Source organism: Salminus brasiliensis, chromosome 11 (genome assembly GCF_030463535.1).
Source record: "Salminus brasiliensis chromosome 11, fSalBra1.hap2, whole genome shotgun sequence".
NCBI classification, from domain to species: domain Eukaryota; kingdom Metazoa; phylum Chordata; class Actinopteri; order Characiformes; family Bryconidae; genus Salminus; species Salminus brasiliensis.
Window position 1 is genome coordinate 1285390 of NC_132888.1, and position 19862 is coordinate 1305251.

General features: G+C 42.6%; 3 protein-coding genes across 4 annotated transcripts; 1 reads left to right on the plus strand and 2 right to left on the minus strand.

Moving 5' to 3' along the window:
• Window positions 1–1009: 1009 nt before the first annotated feature.
• Window positions 1010–1756, minus strand: LOC140565653 (uncharacterized). Its single transcript, XM_072691689.1, has one exon. The coding sequence runs from the start codon at window positions 1754–1756 to the stop codon at window positions 1010–1012; it is 747 nt and encodes a 248-aa protein (XP_072547790.1).
• A 2062-nt stretch (window positions 1757–3818) lies between these two features.
• yipf1 (Yip1 domain family, member 1) lies at window positions 3819–12293 on the minus strand. Its single transcript, XM_072690958.1, has 10 exons — window positions 12040–12293; window positions 11857–11905; window positions 10662–10819; window positions 10495–10575; window positions 10078–10165; window positions 9656–9772; window positions 9349–9515; window positions 7646–7828; window positions 5809–5917; window positions 3819–5240 (listed from the first exon to the last, which is right to left on the minus strand). Exons 2-9 carry the CDS (start codon window positions 11888–11890, stop codon window positions 5822–5824), a joined length of 924 nt encoding a protein of 307 aa, XP_072547059.1. The 5' UTR covers window positions 11891–11905; window positions 12040–12293; the 3' UTR covers window positions 3819–5240; window positions 5809–5821.
• A 538-nt stretch (window positions 12294–12831) lies between these two features.
• On the plus strand, window positions 12832–17997 carry lrrc42 (leucine rich repeat containing 42). Of its 2 annotated transcripts, XM_072691070.1 has the most exons (7): window positions 12832–13434; window positions 14239–14370; window positions 14672–14790; window positions 15951–16036; window positions 16107–16220; window positions 17472–17550; window positions 17636–17997. In XM_072691070.1, the coding sequence occupies exons 1-7, from the start codon at window positions 13004–13006 to the stop codon at window positions 17917–17919; spliced, it is 1245 nt and encodes a 414-aa protein (XP_072547171.1). In that variant the 5' UTR covers window positions 12832–13003; the 3' UTR covers window positions 17920–17997. The 2 variants fall into 2 exon arrangements, with proteins under 2 accessions (XP_072547171.1, XP_072547172.1); XM_072691071.1 differs by lacking the exon at window positions 14239–14370.
• Window positions 17998–19862: the final 1865 nt, after the last annotated feature.

The following is a 19862-nucleotide window of genomic DNA, read 5'->3' on the forward strand; positions in this document are numbered from 1 at the left end:
GTAATAAATTTATGCTAAAATCTTTACATGAGCAGAATGAACATAAACTAAACTGAGTTACACACTAATCACTAAACATTGGTTGGTTAATAGAACATGTTCTAAATGGTACAGCTTCTGGTTCTTAGAACATGCAATCCATCAATTAAGTTTAATGGGGGTTACCAGAATGTTTACCATTTTATTAATGTTCCAATAACATTTGTTTATTCTCACAATTGTATTCAGGCTTTTCACATTTGGGTAGGCATTTTTAAAAAGTAACAGTATTATTAAGACTTTTCATTAGTAGTGTAAATACAGAAAATACCCCAATTCTTTAGTTTTTAAAATATTAATGTTGTATTGATTTAATAGTATTTCTTTTTGTGATATTAGAATAGATATTAGATATGTGATATTAGTTGTATTAGCAATTTTGGAGTGTGTAATGCTACTTCCAACGTTTTCATAAAGTTAGTGTTTGTCGAATGCTTGGGAACGTTGTGTTCAGGAACTTTCTAATAATGTTACAATGTTACAATAAAGTCACACGTTTTTAGAACAGTGTTGTTACAGACTAACCTTCCTTTTTGAAAACGTTGCTGAGGAGTCTTATAACGTACGACATCAGCTGGGAAATAGGCCTAAGTAACAGGATGAAATGTTGTTGATGCTAAATGCTAAAAACAGGAGAAGCTGTTGGTCACAGTGGTCAAATTGCACAAAAAAGTCAAGCCAGTAAATCTTACAATGACTGTGTGTTATTTTGTCATGTACATTTGGAGGTAAATTGGCATTTAAATCTCAATATTTACTGGTTTATTTACTTACTATATTTATTCAGTTACAATTCATGATACAACATTTTGACATTCATCCAAAGGGTCCAGAGGGATGGTGGCCCCATCAAATTCTAGTTCTGGTCATTAATGCTAACAAAGATTTCTTCAAAATCCAACATCATTAATATAAAGACAGTAGCTGGACACTGAACTCTCCACTGTGAGTATAAAACCAGTCCTCCTGCTCAGTTGTGAACCGGTTTGGTCTCGTTTTGTACCAAAGCCGTTTTTTCTCGAAGGCTGCCGTTTGGCAGGGTGATGTTCCGCCTATCCAGGGTTCTGTTTTTCTCGCCGTCTCGTCTGGGTTTGGTCTCGAAGGCGTTTGCAGGTAGTATATGTGCGGAGCCGATAGACATTTCGGTCTGGACGGCCTTGTGGGACGAAGCTTTAAGGCCCGGTCGCTGCGGCAGGGCCGGCAAGGACAGCGGCTCGCGTTGTTGGGCCTTCCTGTCCTCCCACAGCTTCAGCAGCCGCCTCTGGTTGTTGGTCATGTCCTTGAGGTTCTGCTGCAGAGACTGCACCTGGTCCTCCAGCAGGGTTTTGGAGGTCACTGTGTTGGCCAGCTCGGAGGTCAGCTCGTCTATGGTTACGCTCAGCTTGCCCGTCTTCTCCACCAGTGAGCTGCACTGCCTTTCCTTCTCGTGCAGATCATTTATAATGTCCTTGGTGGTCTTGCCGTGAAACTTAGGGCTCGTCTCCAACCCCAGCTCGGCACGTAGGGTCTTCACCTGCTTGCGGAGCTCCTTGTTGTCCAGGGTGAGAGTTTTCATCTTCTGCCTGAGTGCCTCGGTTGACCTCATCCTGGACTCGTACTGTCTCAGTTTCTCCCTCAGGGCTCCCTCGCGCTGCACGGCGTCGTCCCTTTCCCTGCGACACTTCTCCAGCATCTTCAGCGTCTCGTATTTGGACACCTTTTCGACCTTACTAGCCATGCTCGCATCCCCCATGTCAAACCCGATGGTGGAAGCCCATGGCCTTGGCCAGAACGTGCCTCAGGGTTAAAGTCTCTATAAATAGGCCTTCCATGTGTAGCAGAGCAGGAAAATGTCAGGAGAAATCCAGTCATGCGCTCAATAATCCAGAAAACGAGGTTTTCATCTTCACCTGCCGCTCGGCTCACCTGCTGCACCGCCGCCCTCGGCCCTGCTGAGCTTATGGCTTTGGAAAGATCTGCAGTGTAACTCTAGGCCAGGGCTAGAATGACCATTAATTAGGACACACCTCAGGCTGACACAGTTTCAAGTGTCACGATTTTTCTATTATGTTAATTAGGAAAGTGCCCCGTCGCCGTTTACACTGTCAGTCTGTGAAAAGATTTATTTCTTTATTTATTCATTTCCCATGATTGAATGTGACGGGCAGGCTGAAAGCAAGGCCTTGGCCACTAAGGACACTGGATATTACATACCTTTGGCTATAGTTCAGCTGATGACACTGATAAAAATGAATGCATGCCTATGAAACAAGACATCGCCTGAACAACTACCTCAATGCACCTCAGATGAACCCTCCCTGTAAATAAGTGCATCTTCATTTAATACTCAGTTATCAGCTTATTTACCAGATTGAAAAAAATACATCAAATTTGGCATGTATACAGATTATGGTGCATTTTATTCATTTTGAATCTGTTAAATTCAGCAAATAAATAGAAACAATGTTTTAAAATGTGCAGAAAATGTCAGATTTAAGTTTCCTGTAGAGGATTGATTCACTTATTTACACTTATTTGGGGTGCCCCAACCCTTGCACACTACTGTAATGATGCATTTATCCAGAATGCACTGCAGGATAACTCTGACAGACAAGTGGAAAAAGCATGGTTGGTTCCTTTTAAGCACTGAATTCAGCTCATCTTCTCATAATCCCAAAGCAACATCCTCTACCAATTTTCCCAAACATCAGACAGATGTTCCTCCAGATTCCCCCTGAAGGCTGTTTCTGTACCATACCAGTGTGTGTTTTCATGACTGAGGTGTGTGTAGAAGACCCAGAATTCACTCTATATTATTGGAATCTCATCTTGTAGCTAGCCAGGTTAAAGTACAGCCTCCAAACATGGTGGAGGTAGTTTCACACTGCCCCAAAGTAACAATAATAGACCCCCAGCTGGTGTTTTGGACCCAGGCATACTGGAGATGTGATGGTGGGTCAGAAACACCCCACAAGACCTGCCTGATGTTCTGGAGATGTTCTGACCCAGTCATTATCTAGAACATCACAGTCTGGTTCTTGTCAAAGTGTCTCAAGTCTTACGCTTGTCCATTTGTCCTGCTTCATCACCTCCATCACCTTCAAGAACTGACTGTTCACTCACTAATACGTAGATCCACCCCTCAACAGACAGGAGACACTGGACCCAGATCTTCAGTGTTATTCACTTCAGCTTCACTTTTTAAAGATTTTTTATATATTTTATGTTAGAGGTTAGAGCTCCAAGCTGTTGATGACCGGGTTGTGGGTTCGATACTCGGGCTCGGCAAGTTGCCACTGTTGGGCCCTTGAGCAAGACCCTTCACCCTCTCTGCTACCTGGGTGCTGGAGTTGGCTGCCTGGGTGTGTTTACTACCACAGATGGGTCAAATGTGGGTGAGACGGTATTTAGAATTTTAAATATTATTATTAAATAACCTCTGCTAAGTTATACAGTAACTTTAGTATAGGGCAGTGGTGGCTCAGTGGTGGCTCAGTGGTTAGAGTGCTGGATTATTGATTAAAGGTTCAGTAACTGGGTTCTCTGAGCTGCCACTGTTGGGGGGGGGGGGCTGTAGGAGTGCTGACCTGCACTCGGACTCTGGCTTTTCAAAGAGAAGACTTTTATTGCACTGTACAAGTATAATAACAATAAATGCACCTTGCAGTATCATAAGAGTCAACTAATATTACTGTTCAAATGAAAGTCCCCTGATTCACAGTTAAACACCCAAGCTCCTAAATGTCTGATATGACCCGTGATCAGAACTTCATCCTCAAGAGCTGCAAGATATCAATACACTCTTTTAAAAAATGTTTATTTCAAATTAGAGAACATCTATTAAAGGGCTTTATTTGAACATTTTGTTGGCACATACACCCCCCCAGTAAAGGCACACAATGTTAGATCTAACAGTCCTAATCATCTCCCAAAATACTACAATAAAATAGATAACAGAGCTTCAGAGCTAATCAGCAGTTCAGATTAATAAGATAAGAAAATATGATTAATAAAGCTTAATAAAGAAAGCTTTGGCTCTTGGTTTAGACAGGTTTGAAATAGATACCCTGATTGTAACCCTCCTGTTATACTGTTTAAAAACACAGGACTACCTGTTTTACAGCATGAAGCCTTTTCTGCTGGGTTTAATTAGTGTAATTAACATTAATGTAAATGAAACATGACTAATTTAATGTGTTTATATTGTGTGTATTAACACAACATTGTTTCCACGTAGGAAACCTTTATCTTTTCTCCATAATATGAATCTGCAGTTGGTCTTTATACTGTATGAGAATTTCATGAGGAACGGACCAATAGAAATGCTCCATCTAAAATATTTTATATTGACCTCCATTGAAAGTTCAGGAGGTTTTTTTATTCTCATGTAAAGCTCATTTGGAGATACAGGGTTTTTGCGTGGCAGTGACAATATGTAATGTTTATAAAACACACATACTGTTCTGGTCAATCTGACCCAGCAGTGACAACAGAGGCTTCAAAGGGCAAAAACACAGACATTTTGCCAGAACTGAGGATAACTTTAGTAAATTGAGAATTAACCATGATCTGTGAGTGAGGGGTGAAAATGCTGATTACAATAAATACTGATTATATTTATATGAATTGAGCTACAGATAATGATAATTGAAACAGTATTCTTTTGAACTACTTTTGGGTCATTAATCATGGTTCAACACACCAGTCTGACCCGGGGACATCACTGCTGTCCTTCCAGCTGAACAGAACAGGAGGGTTAAACAGGTTCCAGGTTCTGCAGGTGGGCCATTTCTGTGCTATACAGGAGTTACAGTGTCCTTTAGTGTATGTACACAGCCACAATCAGAGCTGCAGAAACAGAAGAATGGCCCTTTTGGTGGACATCTCAATTATAACATCAATATTTAAGACATGGCTACATACAGTGTTATATATCCCTACCCAGGTCCACCCAGTAACAGAACTCTTACCCTTCACAAGCTGATCAGACACACATTCAAAACAAACCGTCCACACACACACACACACACACACACACACACACACACACTTTCATACACTCTCTCACACACACTCACACAGGAACTATAAGTGTGCCAGTGATAGACTTGGGTCGGTAACTTTACAGCTGAGCACACAGGCCGCCAATCTGGTGAAATCCAGATGGCCCATGACCTCATGATGGGGAAACTTGACTCTGACCAATAAGGCAACAGGAGAACCTGCAATAGAAGAAGAAGAACACGTGCTTCAGCAAGGAGAAATCATGTACAGGAAGCTTTGTCTCAAGTGCTGACATGAGTGCCCCCCTCAGAGAACCACTTCAGGCCAAAGAGTGCAGAGGAGGGACCTACCCACAGCACTGCACTTCAGAGCCCACCTGAGACTGGCAGAGAGCCATTTCCTCCCCTGAAATTCAGCCGTCAAAACTAGACGCCCAAATGTTTGTGGACACCCCTTCTAATAAACGCATTAAGCTACTTTAAGTCTACTCTAGTCCCTGTAGAGAAGAAGTACTGCCAATAGAATAGGACTCTCTGGAGCAGATCAACATCATGACCCTATTGACTCCATGCTGCCTAATAATGCCAGGCGTGGGCTAGAGGGGTATAAAGCCCCCCAGCATTGAGGAGCTGTGGAGCAGTGGAAGAGCTGTGTTCTCTGGAATGATGGTGGAGGAGCTCCATCCAGTACTTTTGGATGGGATGAGTTGGGGAGTTGAGGGAATAAGACAGTGTCCAAACCGAACTGTGAATTTTGTGAATCACTGCACTCCTAATTCATCTTCACCTGAAGCCGGAGCTCAGTCAACCTTTGTGGTCAGCATGACCTTGGTCTCTGCCGCTGGTCCCGTACTCGTCATAGGTGTGGAAGAGTCATAGGTGCTGAAGAAATACGCCTGAGAGAGGGAGAGAGAGAGGGAGAGAGAGAGAGAGAGAGAGAGAGAGAGGGAGAGGAGAGAGAGAGAGAGAGAGAGAGAGAAAGAGAGAGAGAGAGAGAGAGAAAGAGAGAGAGAGAGAGAGAGAGAGAGGGAGCAGATTTATGAGACCTGACAGCCCTTTTCATCCTCCGGCTGGTTCGACACTGCATGCGCTAATTACAGCAGTGTAATTGATGATATATGAGAGCCATAAGGACACGCTTGTGTGCACATTTGGAGGTGAACAAACTGGCTCATTTCCAAGTCAGTGCAAAACTATTGTCACCGTTTCCAGGAACGGTGTGTGTGAAACCTACACCGATCCGTATAATCCTTTCACACTGCGACACAGAGCACCAAATGTACTTAATGATCCGCTACAGTAATAAGAAGAGCTTTCGGAGGCCAGTCATGAAAGAGCAGCTCCTGACTTTACAAACAGCTCGATTCTCAGGCAAGAGCTCAAAATCAGAAACACACACAGCACTGACGGCTAACTCGGCTCAGCAGGGAGTGCGTCACCTTCTGATGACTGATCTTTACATAATCACAGGATCTATAAACTGCTTGAGGAGTAGTGCTCTGTCTGTGGTCGGGTGTGAAAACGTGTATTTCCTGAAAGACACACATTCTGCACTCTGCTCTGGTCACTACAGTAAAACTAGATGGTTGCTATGTGGCTGCTGTGGTATTCCAAGGGGTTACCAGGACTTTGCTAGGTTTGCTATGGAGTTGTTTAGATACTTGGTGTTGCAGAGTGCTTGCCATGGTATCCCAGGAAGTTGGTTTGGTGTTGCTAGGTGGTTGCTATGGCTTGCTACAGTGTTCCTACTGAGTTGTTTAGTGGTAGCTAGGTGGTTGCCATGGTGTCAGTATATGGCTTGCTATGGTGTTAATTAGTGGTAGCCATGTTATCTCATGTGGTTGATATGGTGTTGCTTAGTGGTAGCTATGGTATCCCAGGTAGTTGTTATGTTATCCCAGAAAGCTGGTGTTGCTACAGTGTTGCTACTGAGCTGTTTAGTGCTAGCTATGTGGTTGCTATGGTTTGCTACAGTGCTGCTACTGAGTTGTTTAGTGGTAGCTAGGTTCTTGCTAAAGTGTTGCTAGGTGCTTGCTACGGTGTTTGTACATGGCTTGCTATGGTGTTGATTAGTGGTAGGTTTGGTATCCCAGGTGGCTGATGGTACTGTTTAGTGGCGGCTATGGTATCCCAGGTGGTTGTTATGGTATCCCAGGAAGTTGGTTTGGTGTTACTAGGTTGCTACATGGTTGCTATTGAGTTGTTTAGTGGTAGCTAGGTGCTTGCTATAGAGTTGATTAGTGGTAGCTATGGTATCTCAAGTAGTTACTATGGTGTTGCTTAGTAGTTGCAAGATAGGTGCCATGGTGTTAGAAGGTGGTTACTGTGGTATTTACGGTTAAAGGGGGTGCTATGGTGTTGCGCAGTGGTTGCTAGGGTTTAATAACACAAACTTTTGTACCCCAGTCCGTCCTATTGGACACAATTCCATAAAGACTTTGCTGCTGAAACCGCAGATGCAGACGGTTTTGAGTGACGGATGTTTTATGACGGTGATCATTAGGTTCTATTAATGATCCACAGTTCTGCACAAAAATCTTAATCAATAAAATAGTTTAAACCTGGTTATGAGCCATAAGTCTGTTGCTGAGTCATATCTGGTCGCTGTGGTTGTTAATGCGTACCTTACAGCCAACAGCAAGTAAAACGTGCAGCGCCACAATAGCCACAGTGACGGCCAGAACCACGCGCGGGTGGTCGTCCCGAATAGCCGGCCAAAACGTCAACACCAGCACAGACCCCGACAGACACAGAGCCAAAACGATGGAGAACCATCTGAGCCCTTCACTCGGTATGATCCACAAAACCTGTCAACACACACACACACACACACACCTCATTATATAAACACACCTACAACTTTATCCTACTACATTTTATAACATTCACAGTTGTGTGTAAAAGTTTGTGCACCCCTGCAGTATAGCTGATGTTGTGAGTGTAAGTCTCAGCCTCTACAGAGACACACGTCTGTACACTGTAATACACAATTACAATTACTGAACATTAAAATATGGCCTCTACAAAACCTTTCACATTTTATCCATGCGGTTGTATTCTGTGTAATTCAGTAAATATACAGAAACGCTATTTTATACAGTTTATTCACATACTTGCAGTTACATTAACTAAACGTCATTTCAACAGTGGTGTTCAAACCTTTACACATAACTGTATGTACTGTGTGAAATGTATTAAAATATAACACAGAACATTTTAAAAACTTATAATAAGATCGTAAATATTGTACTGAACCCATTATAATACTACAATAAACCCAAATAAACATAAAGTCAGTGGTCAGTGAGAGTGTCTACCTGTAATTAACTCTATATAACATTACAATAAACCCAAATAAACATAAAGTCAGCGGTCAGTGAGAGTGTCTACCTGTAATTAACTCTATATAACATTAAAATAAACCCAAATAAACATAGTCAGTGGTCAGTGAGAGTGTCTACCTGTAATTAACTCTATATAACATTAGAATAAACCCAAATAAACATAAAGTCAGTGGTCAGTGAGAGTGTCTACCTGTAATTAACTCTATATAACATTACAATAAACCCAAATAAACATAAAGTCAGTGGTCAGTGAGAGTGTCTACCTGTAATTAACTCTATATAACATTACAATAAACCCAAATAAACATAAAGTCAGCGGTCAGTGAGAGTGTCTACCTGTAATTAACTCTATATAACATTAAAATAAACCCAAATAAACATAGTCAGTGGTCAGTGAGAGTGTCTACCTGTAATTAACTCTATATAACATTAGAATAAACCCAAATAATCATAAAGTCAGTGGTCAGTGAGAGTGTCTACCTGTAATTAACTCTATATAACATTAGAATAAACCCAAATAAACATAAAGTCAGCGGTCAGTGAGAGTGTCTACCTGTAATTAACTCTATATAACATTAGAATAAACCCAAATAATCATAAAGTCAGTGGTCAGTGAGAGCGTCTACCTGTAATTAACTCTATATAACATTAGAATAAACCCAAATAATCATAAAGTCAGTGGTCAGTGAGGGTGTCTACCTGTAATTAACTCTATATAACATTAGAATAAACCCAAATAATCATAAAGTCAGTGGTCAGTGAGAGTGTCTACCTGTAATTAACTCTATATAACATTAGAATAAACCCAAATAAACATAAAGTCAGTGGTCAGTGAGAGTGTCTACCTGTAATTAACTCTATATAACATTAGAATAAACCCAAATAAACATAAAGTCAGTGGTCAGTGAGTAGAAACATCTGAATAAACCCCTGTATGAAGAAGTGAGCACTGCTTGCTAACGGTGCGGGTGTTTAGGACTCACCACGGCGGGGATGTAGATGGAGAGAGAGTAGCCGTACACACACACGATCTCCAGGAAGGAGTAGGACACCATGCCTGAGACTTTACTGTTCCTCCACATCAGGAAGCCCCACAGAGCCAGAGGAACCAACCAGGCGTAGCTGTAGATCGCTGTGGCTGCAATCGTGACTGAACGACAGCACCGGATTGGTCAGTGTCAACTTTTTTTTATTACCCTGATGTTTCAAATCAGCACCATCAGAACAAAACCTCTCATCTCCTAAATGTAATTACTGTATTATCAGGATCAGTGGCTATACCCTCCTCACCTTTCCTGAACTCCGGCACGTATTTGTACTGTGGCAGACCACGGTGCACCAGGAAGCTGGAGATGTTTCCACTGATGCCGATGGCAAAGACGAGCGTGGCACAGATCCAGAACGGTCCTACAGAGGAGAAAAAAAGCCCTATCCATTACCAAAACCCCTATTACAACTAAACTGAATAGACAGTTATTATTAAAATCACTGGAAAACTAAAATAAAAGAAAAATATATATTATCATTGTTGAAACTAATATTATTAAAACTAAAATTGTTATTAAAACCAAATTCATTACTGAAACTAATACTGGGATTACACTGCGATTATGACAGCTGACACATTAAAGTAGAAACATTTTTAGTGAACCCTGATAATGAGATCAGTTCAGTCTTCAGCAGAGAAGGTCACTGGTCGTTTGGGAGCTCACCATAGAGGTCAGGGTTGTTTCTGATGTAGAGACGGACAAAGTTTTTTCCAGGCCACGGCAGCACTGACCCGATGATTCTGTCCTTCACCTGGAGAGCGAGAGCGAGACCAAGCTGGTCATACTGGTGGACCAGTTTCACGCTATGACCAGTATGTCAAACTAGCTTCACAACCAACATGGTCAGGCTGTTTATGCTGGTCAACCCGCTTGACCAAACTACTCCACCAAACTGGTCACCCAGCAAGACCAATCTTCTCCATGGGTATAACCAGCTTCACCAAACCATCAAACTCAAATGAAAACGCTGTGCTGGTCAACAGCTAAGCTGGTCAACCAGTTTAACCAGCCTGACCATCAAAGACCAGCCTAGGTCTTTCAGGGCAACAGAAAGGTCAGCTTTAATGTGAGAGAACGTACCTGGTGGGTCTCCACATCGAAAAACGTTTGATAGTACTCAAACGTCCAGAAGGGGGCGCTTTTCTTCTGCCCAGAGAGAAGCTTTTAAAAAACAATATTTAGAATTAAAACCAGTCGTGATTAAAAGTCTGCAAATGTGTTCGGCCTTCTCGATCTGCCGGCCCAACCTCAGCGGTGTCATCGCTCTCCAGTGGACCATCCTCATCCTCTGCTGAAGCAGCTCCCGCAGTCCTTCTCTGCTTCTGGGGTTTAGTGATGTGGTCATCAATGTTGATCCTAGTAGCTCCGTCACCGCTGCCCATTAGGTCTGCATCGTCCCTGAAGTCTGTAAACGGCAAGAAACCGTAATGACTTTACACAGGGGTTTCTAATAAAGTGGCCACTGAGTGGGAGTACAGGGTAGGGGTTTCTAATAAAGTGGCCACTGAGTGGAAACACAAGGGGGGTGTTTCTAATAAAGTGGCCAGTGAGCGGAAACACAAGGGGGTGTTTCTAATAAAGTGGCCAGTGAGTGGAAACACAAGGGGGTGTTTCTAATAAAGTGGCCAGTGAGTGGAAACACAATGTAGGTGTTTCTAATAAAGTGGCCAGTGAGTGGAAGCACAAGGTAGGTGTTTCTAATAAAGTGGCCAGTGAGTGGAAGCACAGGGTAGGGGTGTTTCTAATAAAGTGGCCAGTGAGTGGAAGCACAGGGTAGGGGTTTCTAATAAAGTGGCCAGTGAGTGGAAGCACAGGGTAGGGGTTTCTAATAAAGTGGCCAGTGAGTGGAAGCACAAGGTAGGTGTTTCTAATAAATTGGCCAGTGAGTGGAAGCACAGGGTAGGGGTTTCTAATAAAGTGGCCAGTGAGCGGAAACACAAGGGGGGTGTTTCTAATAAAGTGGCCAGTGAGTGGAAGCACAAGGTAGGTGTTTCTAATAAATTGGCCAGTGAGCGGAAACACAAGGGGGTGTTTCTAATAAAGTGGCCAGTGAGCGGAAACACAAGGGGGTGTTTCTAATAAAGTGGCCAGTGAGTGGAAGCACAAGGTAGGTGTTTCTAATAAAGTGGCCAGTGAGTGGAAGCACAGAGTAGGGGTTTCTAATAAAGTGGCCAGTGAGTGGAAGCACAGGGTAGGTGTTTCTAATAAAGTGGCCAGTGAGTGGAAGCACAGGGTAGGGGTTTCTAATAAAGTGGCCAGTGAGTGGAAGCACAGGGTAGGGGTTTCTAATAAAGTGGCCAGTGAGTGGAAGCACAGGGTAGGGGTGTTTCTAATAAAGTGGCCAGTGAGAAAAAGCACAGGGTAGGGGTTTTAATACAGAAGTAAACTAGGTGACATTGTAAGTTCAGATTTCAGTCATAAAGTGAAATATTAAGACCAGACCTTGGAACTGCAGATGGAAATCTGAGCTGGCCATCAGCAGTCTGTGGTTCTGCAGATCAGACAAACACAGCAAAGCATCACACAGACAGACCAACAGCTTCCTGCCTCAGATCCAGGGCACTGCATTAATCTGCAGACCTCAGTTAGAGAGCAGACAGGCAGCGGTCAGCTCCGCTCACTCACCTGTTTAACAGCAGCGGTCAGCCTGTCCGCAGCTACGTCTACGGAAATGATCGAGCTCAGCTACAAAAACAAGCTCTTCAAAGAGACATTTTACAAATAATTACCGAAAAAAACATTCAAAACCCCAACCTAAACCCGAGTTTACACTATTTACAACCTAAACCGAACCCTTTCTGCCTGCACGCGTTTATCTTCTACTGTAAAATATTCTCGTATAACAGATAAGACTAAAACGTGCCTGTATTGTGTAGCAGTGGTGATACAAACCTGCCCTTCAAATTAAGAGTCTCCTAAACTGAGCGTTAAATGTGTGGCTAAAATACTGGAGAAAATATATATAATAGGTGATAAAACTGATAAAGCTGATTTACTGGACAACAGAGGTGACATCTGTTACTATTAATATTAATATTGACTCGTACTAAATGTTTACATACTTCAAAAAGGAATGTTTAAACTATGAGTTTAACCATTTTAAAACATTAGATTAGTTAAAATATTTAGTTGAAATACTTTTTAGCAATTTAAATTTAGTTTCTGTACTTGTTTATTATTATTATTATTATTATTATTATTATTATTATTATTATTTAGGTCCTGTTCTGCTTTTTCCACAACTCGAGGTTTTGTACCTGACATTTCGTCACTTAAGTTTATTCACATGTACTTTTATTTGGATTTATGACTTATTGTTGTATTACTTAGTAAATGTTCGTGACAATACGATTTAAGCTCCTGTACGAACTTTTATTTTGGCAGTTTGACTTTTATTCTTGAAATCGGAAGCAGTGCAGTTCAGAGTGCCTCATAAAGGCGGAATATTTTTAAAAACTTAAAGAAAATTAAGAAAGTGAAGTGGAGAAGATTTCGAGTCTTTATTTTGTTTCTGTTTTTTTTTTAATATTAGAGAGCTGCAGGAGCTGATCGGACCATGTGGTAGGAGGTCAGCCTGTGTCTGGGCAGCATGTCCTCTGGGTGTGGGAGTGTGTATGTGAGGGAGAAGGGGCAGCTGCACCGTGTGGATGCTGATGGGGTTCAGAGCTCCTCGTTTAAACACAGGCTGTTTCAGAAGGATTTCACAGTCCAGCTCTGTGTCGAGAGCTTGCCCCCCATCAGCAGACAGAGCAGTGACCACTTCATCTTCACCTACAACACAGAGGGCAGCCTGTGCTACACTGTGAAGTCCCTGCTGGACATTTCCCTGCTCTTCATAGCAGATCATGTTGAACACGTGGACTCTCTGGTTGGGTTTCCTGAGCAGATGGCCCACAGGCTGTTTGTGTCTGCTGAGGAGAAACAGAAGTTCTCAGACCCCTCCACTTCAGCAAGGGCCCTACAGGTCTTCAGTGAGGCCTATGGAGAGCTTGTGTTAAGGTCACTGTGTTTGAGAGACAGGTAAGCAGAGCGGAAGAGTCCTCAATAATAGAAAAACTGCAATGCAAAACAGTAGATATTGTGAGTGGAATATGAAAAATATGCAGTTTTGACTTTTTTTATGATGATAGAAACATCTGGGCAATGTGAAGGCTGAACAGTCTTATAATAGTACCAGGTACTGTACATCTACATTTAACAACGAAAAACAATAAAAAAAAAACTACTTATTATTATCAGCATCATTAAGTAGAAAATAAAAATATTACAATTAAATTTAAATCATTTTTTATATTATAATAAGTAATGGCCTTCATTTTTCCTCTGAATTCCACTTATGACTTTTACATGTGGTTATGAACCAATAACAGTCATTATTATTTTTTTCTCTTTTCATCTTAGAATGAAATAAACTGTGACTTTAAGACTGATATATGCAAATGATGCCAATTCTAACAGGCTGCCCAGGCCGGGCTGCAACGCTCCTGGAACGATCCAGCTGATCAGTGTTTATTAAGCACTAACAGTCTCCTCCATATGACCTGAAAAGCTTAGTTATCACAATATCAGCATTTATCACAATACAATAAAATATCGTGATATTGCCCAGCTCTAAGTTGGAGATGCAGCTTTCGGCATACAGCAGGTCTTCTAATGTTTTAAAGGATTAAACTGATTTTCCAGTGTATTGAGATCATTTTAGGTGAAATTTTCTGAAAACAATAAAATGCTGAACTAAATCAGGTTGAATGATCTCAGATCAGTCTCATAGTGATCGTGTAGTAAGAAGGTTTTTCTAGCAGATGTTCATCGTCGTGGTTTCAGGGGTCTTCTGGTGTCTGAAAGACTGGAGGAGATTCAGGTGTTTCACCAGCTGGAGAGTTTGGATCTGCACGGGTGCCGATTAGGTGACGCTCATGACATTTTCAGACACATAACTTCAGAGGCGTTCAGCAGGTAACAAACATTGAGAAACCAATTTATCATTGCAGATGTGCAAAAACCTCGTATCTCCATTCCTCCATAAAGTGAATGTGCAGTTGTTCTTTATACTGTGTCAGAACTTCATGATGAACTGACCAATAGAAACGCTCCTAGAAAGTTCAGAACGTTTCTTCTACTCCTGTGAAGCTGCTGGGTTGGAGATAGGAGGTTTTTGCGACAGGGGCGATATGAAGGCGTGACGCACAGCTAACTGAACAGCTCTACACAGTGTGGACCTTTTCCTCAGGGCTGTGTTTCTGTGTTCTGTTGAAAGGCTCGTCCGGCTGTTTCTGGGGGTCAACTGTCTGTCGGATAAAGGCCTCCAGAGACTGACCGCCCCAATCAGGGTGATGAAGAAAGGGCTGGAAAACCTCCAGCAGCTGGACGTGTCAGGTGAGTGAAATGCTAACGAGGCAGAAAGGGAAAGTTCAGGAACTGACTTTACGTTGCCCTGGCAACGAGTATGTGGTAAGTGTGTATCCTAGGTGGTTGTTATGGAGTTGCTAAATGGTCTCTTTGATACATTAGGTGATATGGTGTTGCATGAGGGTTCTGTGATTTGTATTTGTTGAGGTATGGTGTTGCATGGGGGCGGGGGGTTCTGTGATATTCCAGGTTGTTGCTAGGCTGTTGCTATAGTATCCAATGTGGTTGCTAAGCTGTAGTTTGGCAGTTGTAGAGGTATGGTGTTGCAAGGGGGGGGGTTCTGTGATAGTCCAGGTGGTCGCTAAGCTGTTACTAAGCAGTTGTTGTGTTATCCTAGGTGGTTGTTATGAACTTGCTATGTGGTTTCTTTGAAATGTTAGGTTAGATGATTGCTATGGTATTGTATTAGGGTTTCTGTGATATTCTAGGTGGTTGCTAAGGTGTTGCTAGGCTGTTCTGTTGCTATAGGGTCAAGTGTGGTTGCTAAACTGTTGCTCGGCAGTTGTTGAGGTATGGTGTTGCATGGTAGTTTCTGTGATGTTATGGGTGGTTGCTAAGGTGTTGTTAGGTTGTTGCTATAGTATCCAGTGTGGTTGCTAAGCTGTTGCTAGGCTATTGTTGTGGTATGGTGTTGCCAGGGGGTTTCTGAGATATTCCAGGTGGTTGCTAAAGTGTTGGTAGGCTGTTGTTTTGCTATAGTACCCAATGTGGTTGTTAAGCTGTTGCTAGGCTGTTATTGTGGTATCCTGGGTGGTTGTTATGGATTTGCTATATGGACTCTTTGATATTTCAGGTTAGGTGATTGCTATGGTGTTGCATTAGCGCTTCTGTGATATTCCAGGCGGTTGCTAAGGTGTTGCTAGGCTGTTGCTATAGTATCCAATGTTGTTGCTTAGCTGTTGCTCGACAGTTGTTGAGGTATGGTGCTGAATGGGGGTTTCCATGATATTCCAGGTGGTTGCTAAGCGGTTGCTAGGCCGTTGTTTTGGTATCCTAGGTGGATGCTGGTACAGTGCTGCATGGGAGTTTCACCTGACTCTCTGGGCCCGGGGCTGTGAGAGGGGAGGGGTAACAGGGCTGTCTGTATTAAAGTTGTAATCAGTGTTCACGTCTTTTCTCCTCGTTAGGAAATCCTCTCACAGAGAAAGGTCTCGGGTATCTGGCGTGCCTCAAAAGCCTGCAAGAGCTTGACGTCTCTGGGACGAGTGTGAAGGTAACCGCTGTCCGATCGTAAGCGTCTCTGACCGGTTGTGTGTCTGTCTGATATCTGAGTTCTCTCTTAGTCGGACGCGTCGTTGAGGAGTTTCTTCAGGAGTAAGATGGGGATGGTGCTTTCAGCAGAACCGCTGGAGATATTCTCTCACTCTGAGTGTAAAACTGCGGGATGGGCTGAGGAGGTAATGATGATCATATAATCTAATAATATAATAATAATCTGCTTCATATTTCAGACTCAGTTCAGTTTAGTTGCATTAATGAATTAATGAATTCAGTTTGATCAAGAGACGCTTCGTCTTCCCTGTAAAAGCATGCAGTCAGTAATTCTGTGTGTCCTCTCAGAACTCGGCCTAGCGTAACCATGGCAATGGATGTAACATGACCATGATAATGTGTACAGGCTAATTTCTAAATCACATAGTGTCTCCATCGTATCCATGGAAATGGGTGTTGCATAGTAGCAGCATAAATGCATAAAGATCATGGTAGTATAACCTGGGAAATATAGTGTATAGTAAATTTGAGACAGAGACAGATGGAATTGGTGTCTGCCAAAACTTTAACCCATCTGTGCAGTACACACACACACACACACACACACACACACACACACACACACACTAGTGAGCAAACACGCTCACAATGATAGTGAGTACACGTGGCCCAAGCAGTGGTCAGCCATCACTGTAGTTTTGAGAGCAGAAAGAGTTCAGGGCTTTGCTGAAGGGCCCCACAGTGGCAGCTTGTGAATCTGGGTATTGAACCCTGTCATCAATAACCCAGCGCTCTAACCACTGAGCCATCACTGCCCCTAAAAGTTACACCATGATGGTGAAATTGTTGCGATGTAACCATGGAGATGGGGGTTAGTGTAACTTTGAAAGTGGTGGTATTATAAATAAGTGTCGTATAAACACTATGGAGTAACATAACTGTAGAAAAGGGGGTAGCATTACAATGGAACCGGGGGTTGTGTAATCACAAGAATGGAAGGTAGTGTAACCATGGAAATTGGGGTTGGGTAACCATAGAAATTGGGGTGGTGTAATCTCAATAATGTAAGGTAGCATAACCATGGAAATTGGGGTAGTATAGCCATGGAAATTGGGATAGTGTAACCATGGAAATGGGGGTAGTGTAATCGCAAGAATGGAAGGTAGTGTAACCATATAAATGCGGGTAGCGTAACCATGGAGATTGGGGTAGCGTAACCATGGAAATTGGGGTAGCATCATCCTAGAAGGGCTTATTGTGTAACGTATGTATGAATATAATGTAACCATGGAAACAGGTACATTGTAATCATAGTAATGTTCACTGTGTATCCAGAGCACACAGCTGCATCAATAAACCATGTTCATAATGTAACATAACCATGGAAATGTTATGGTGTGTAACCATGGCAACGGTTTCTCTAATTTCTGGCTTAGGTGATAAACCAGTGGGAGAGGAAAGCCTCAGAGGTGCAGAAGAAAGACGCTAAGCCAAGAACGAACGCTCTGCAGTTCTGTGAGTTGAACCCAGTTCACTTTTTCACTCGTCCACATCAGGAGGCGTCGTCTTTACCCACTGCCCTGTTTCTGTCCCTGCCTAGACGGAAGGGAGAAGTTTGTCCGAGAGACCATTCACGCCACCTGTGACGACCAAAAAAGCCAAGAGGTGCAGACTAGAATTCACTTCCATAAGCCTGATCCTCACTGCACCTCCCAGCAAGCTGGACACAGTAAAGACCCTCACAGTCAGACAGCGCTGACCACACAGGTGGGCAGGAAGAGGAGGCTGTCTAATGAAAGAGATAAAGACATGAGCCCTCCTGCAAAGCGCCAGCCTGTGAATTCTTTTACAGCTGATGATTTAGACCTTCTGAACAGCTACTGAAGCCTTTCACAGCAGTAAGAGTAAAAAGTACTGAGGAGTAAAAAGTACTGAGGAGTAAAAAGTATGAAAGTTTGAATATTAAAGGAATTGAGTAAAACAGATCGGGTGTGTTTACAGTCTTCATCAGCCGTCACGATGTGCTTTTCTGAGAACACTGTGGAACGCCTAAAGAGCCCTGAACCGAAGGAGAAAGCAATCGAGTCCATTAGTAAGTAGTGTAGAATACCTAATACACCAATCAGCCATAACATTAAAACCACTGTCGAGGCGTGGTCTCCACAAGACCTCTGAAGGTGTCCTGTAGTATCTGAAACACCAAAACTAACATCAACTGCAGATCCTTCAAGTGCTATAAGTTGTGAGGTGGGCGGGGCCTCCACGAGCATCAATACGCCCATGACCCTGTGGCCGGTTCACCAGTTGTCCTGCCTTGGAGCACTTTTGGTAGGTACTGACCACTGCATACCGGGAAGAACACCCCACAAGACCTGCCTGATGTTCTTTTGGAGATGTTCTGACCCAGTCATTATCTAGAACATCACAGTTTGGTTCTTGTCAAAGTGTCTCAGTTTCTTAAGCTTTACCATTTTTCCTGCTTCATCACCTTCATCATCTTCAAGAACTGACCGTTCACTCACTGCCTAATATGTAGATCCACCCCTCGACAGACAGGAGCCGCTGGAAGTAGATTATCAGAGTTTCGTCATATCAGCTGGTGGTGGTTTTAATGTTATGGCTGATCAGTGGGAGTCATGCAGGGTCTTGATGTTTGGCTCAAGGCATGGTTTGTAGATCTCCACCAACAGAAGAGGAGAAATCCTTCAGCTGTAGCCAACACCGAGACCTTGTTTTGACTGATAGTCTAGTGCACATTCTCATTAACGTTGATCATCTGAAATATTGCAAACCCAAAACATATTTTCTGTAAAAAAAAAAATCATATCTTTAAATCTTTAAAACTTTTATGTCGACTTTATTTTGTTTCACTTTGGTTCGTTTCTGCTGGTCCGTCAGTACAGCCAGCACTGAGGAAACAGAAGATACTTAACAGTGATGCCATACTTATATACACTAAATGAACAAAAATATTGGGACACCTTCTCATTCAAAGGTATTGAAAGAGTTTCAGCTGCTTCTGTTGGAGTAACTGTCTCTACTGTCCAGAGAAGAAGACTTTCTACTAGATTCTGGAGGAGCATTGCTGTGTGGATTTGATTGCATTCAGCTGCAGTGTCAGTGAGGTCAGGATGTTGGATGATGATTATCACCACCCCACTTCATCATCCCCAACACATCCCAAAAGTACTGGATGGAGCTCCTCCACCATCATTCCAGAGAACACAGCTCCTCCACTGCTCCACAGCTCCTCAATGCTGGGGGGCTTTATACCCCTCTAGCCCACGCCTGGCATTAGGCAGCATGGTGTCAATAGAGTCATGATGATCTGCTCTAGAGTCTAGTGACTAGACAAGCTGTGTCAGCAATGGGTGCCACTTAAAGTACCTGAATGCATTCATTAGAAAGGGTGTCCACAAACATTTGGACATGTAGTGTGTGTATATTTACAGTGAGTCCAAGAAGTATTTGATCCCTTGCTGATTTTCTTCGTTGGCCCACTAATAAAGACATGATCATTCTATACTTTTAATGGTAGATGTATTCTTACATGGAGAGACAGAATATTAAAAAGAAAATCCAGAAAATAAATCTAAGGAATATATATTAATTGATTTGTATTTCATGGAGTGAAATAAGTATTTGATCCCTTAGTATTCATTAGCAGTTCTGGCTTTTACAGACCAGTTAGACACTCCCAATCAACTTGTTACCTGACCTGAAGCCACCTGTTCTCACTAATCACTTGTGTGAAAAACACCTGTCCACAGAATCAGACAGATCACACAGATTTCAAGTCTCCAACATGGGTAAAACCAAAGAGCTGT

Bases quoted from the DNA above. Each gene is read 5' to 3' on its own strand.
- LOC140565653 (XM_072691689.1), bottom strand. From the start codon at position 1,756: ATGGCTAGTAAGGTCGAAAAGGTGTCCAAATACGAGACGCTGAAGATG.
- yipf1 (XM_072690958.1), bottom strand. From the start codon at position 11,890: ATGGCCAGCTCAGATTTCCATCTGCAGTTCCAAG. The intron at 10,820-11,856 runs GTCTGGTCTTAA...TGCCGTTTACAG, and splicing joins TTTCCATCTGCAGTTCCAAG to ACTTCAGGGACGATGCAGAC. The intron at 9,773-10,077 runs GTGAGCTCCCAA...TCTCCTCTGTAG, and splicing joins AAACAACCCTGACCTCTATG to GACCGTTCTGGATCTGTGCC.
- lrrc42 (XM_072691070.1), top strand. From the start codon at position 13,004: ATGTCCTCTGGGTGTGGGAGTGTGTATGTGAGGGAGAAGGGGCAGCTG. The intron at 14,791-15,950 runs GTGAGTGAAATG...TCTCCTCGTTAG, and splicing joins CCAGCAGCTGGACGTGTCAG to GAAATCCTCTCACAGAGAAA. The intron at 17,551-17,635 runs GTGAGTTGAACC...GTCCCTGCCTAG, and splicing joins AACGAACGCTCTGCAGTTCT to ACGGAAGGGAGAAGTTTGTC.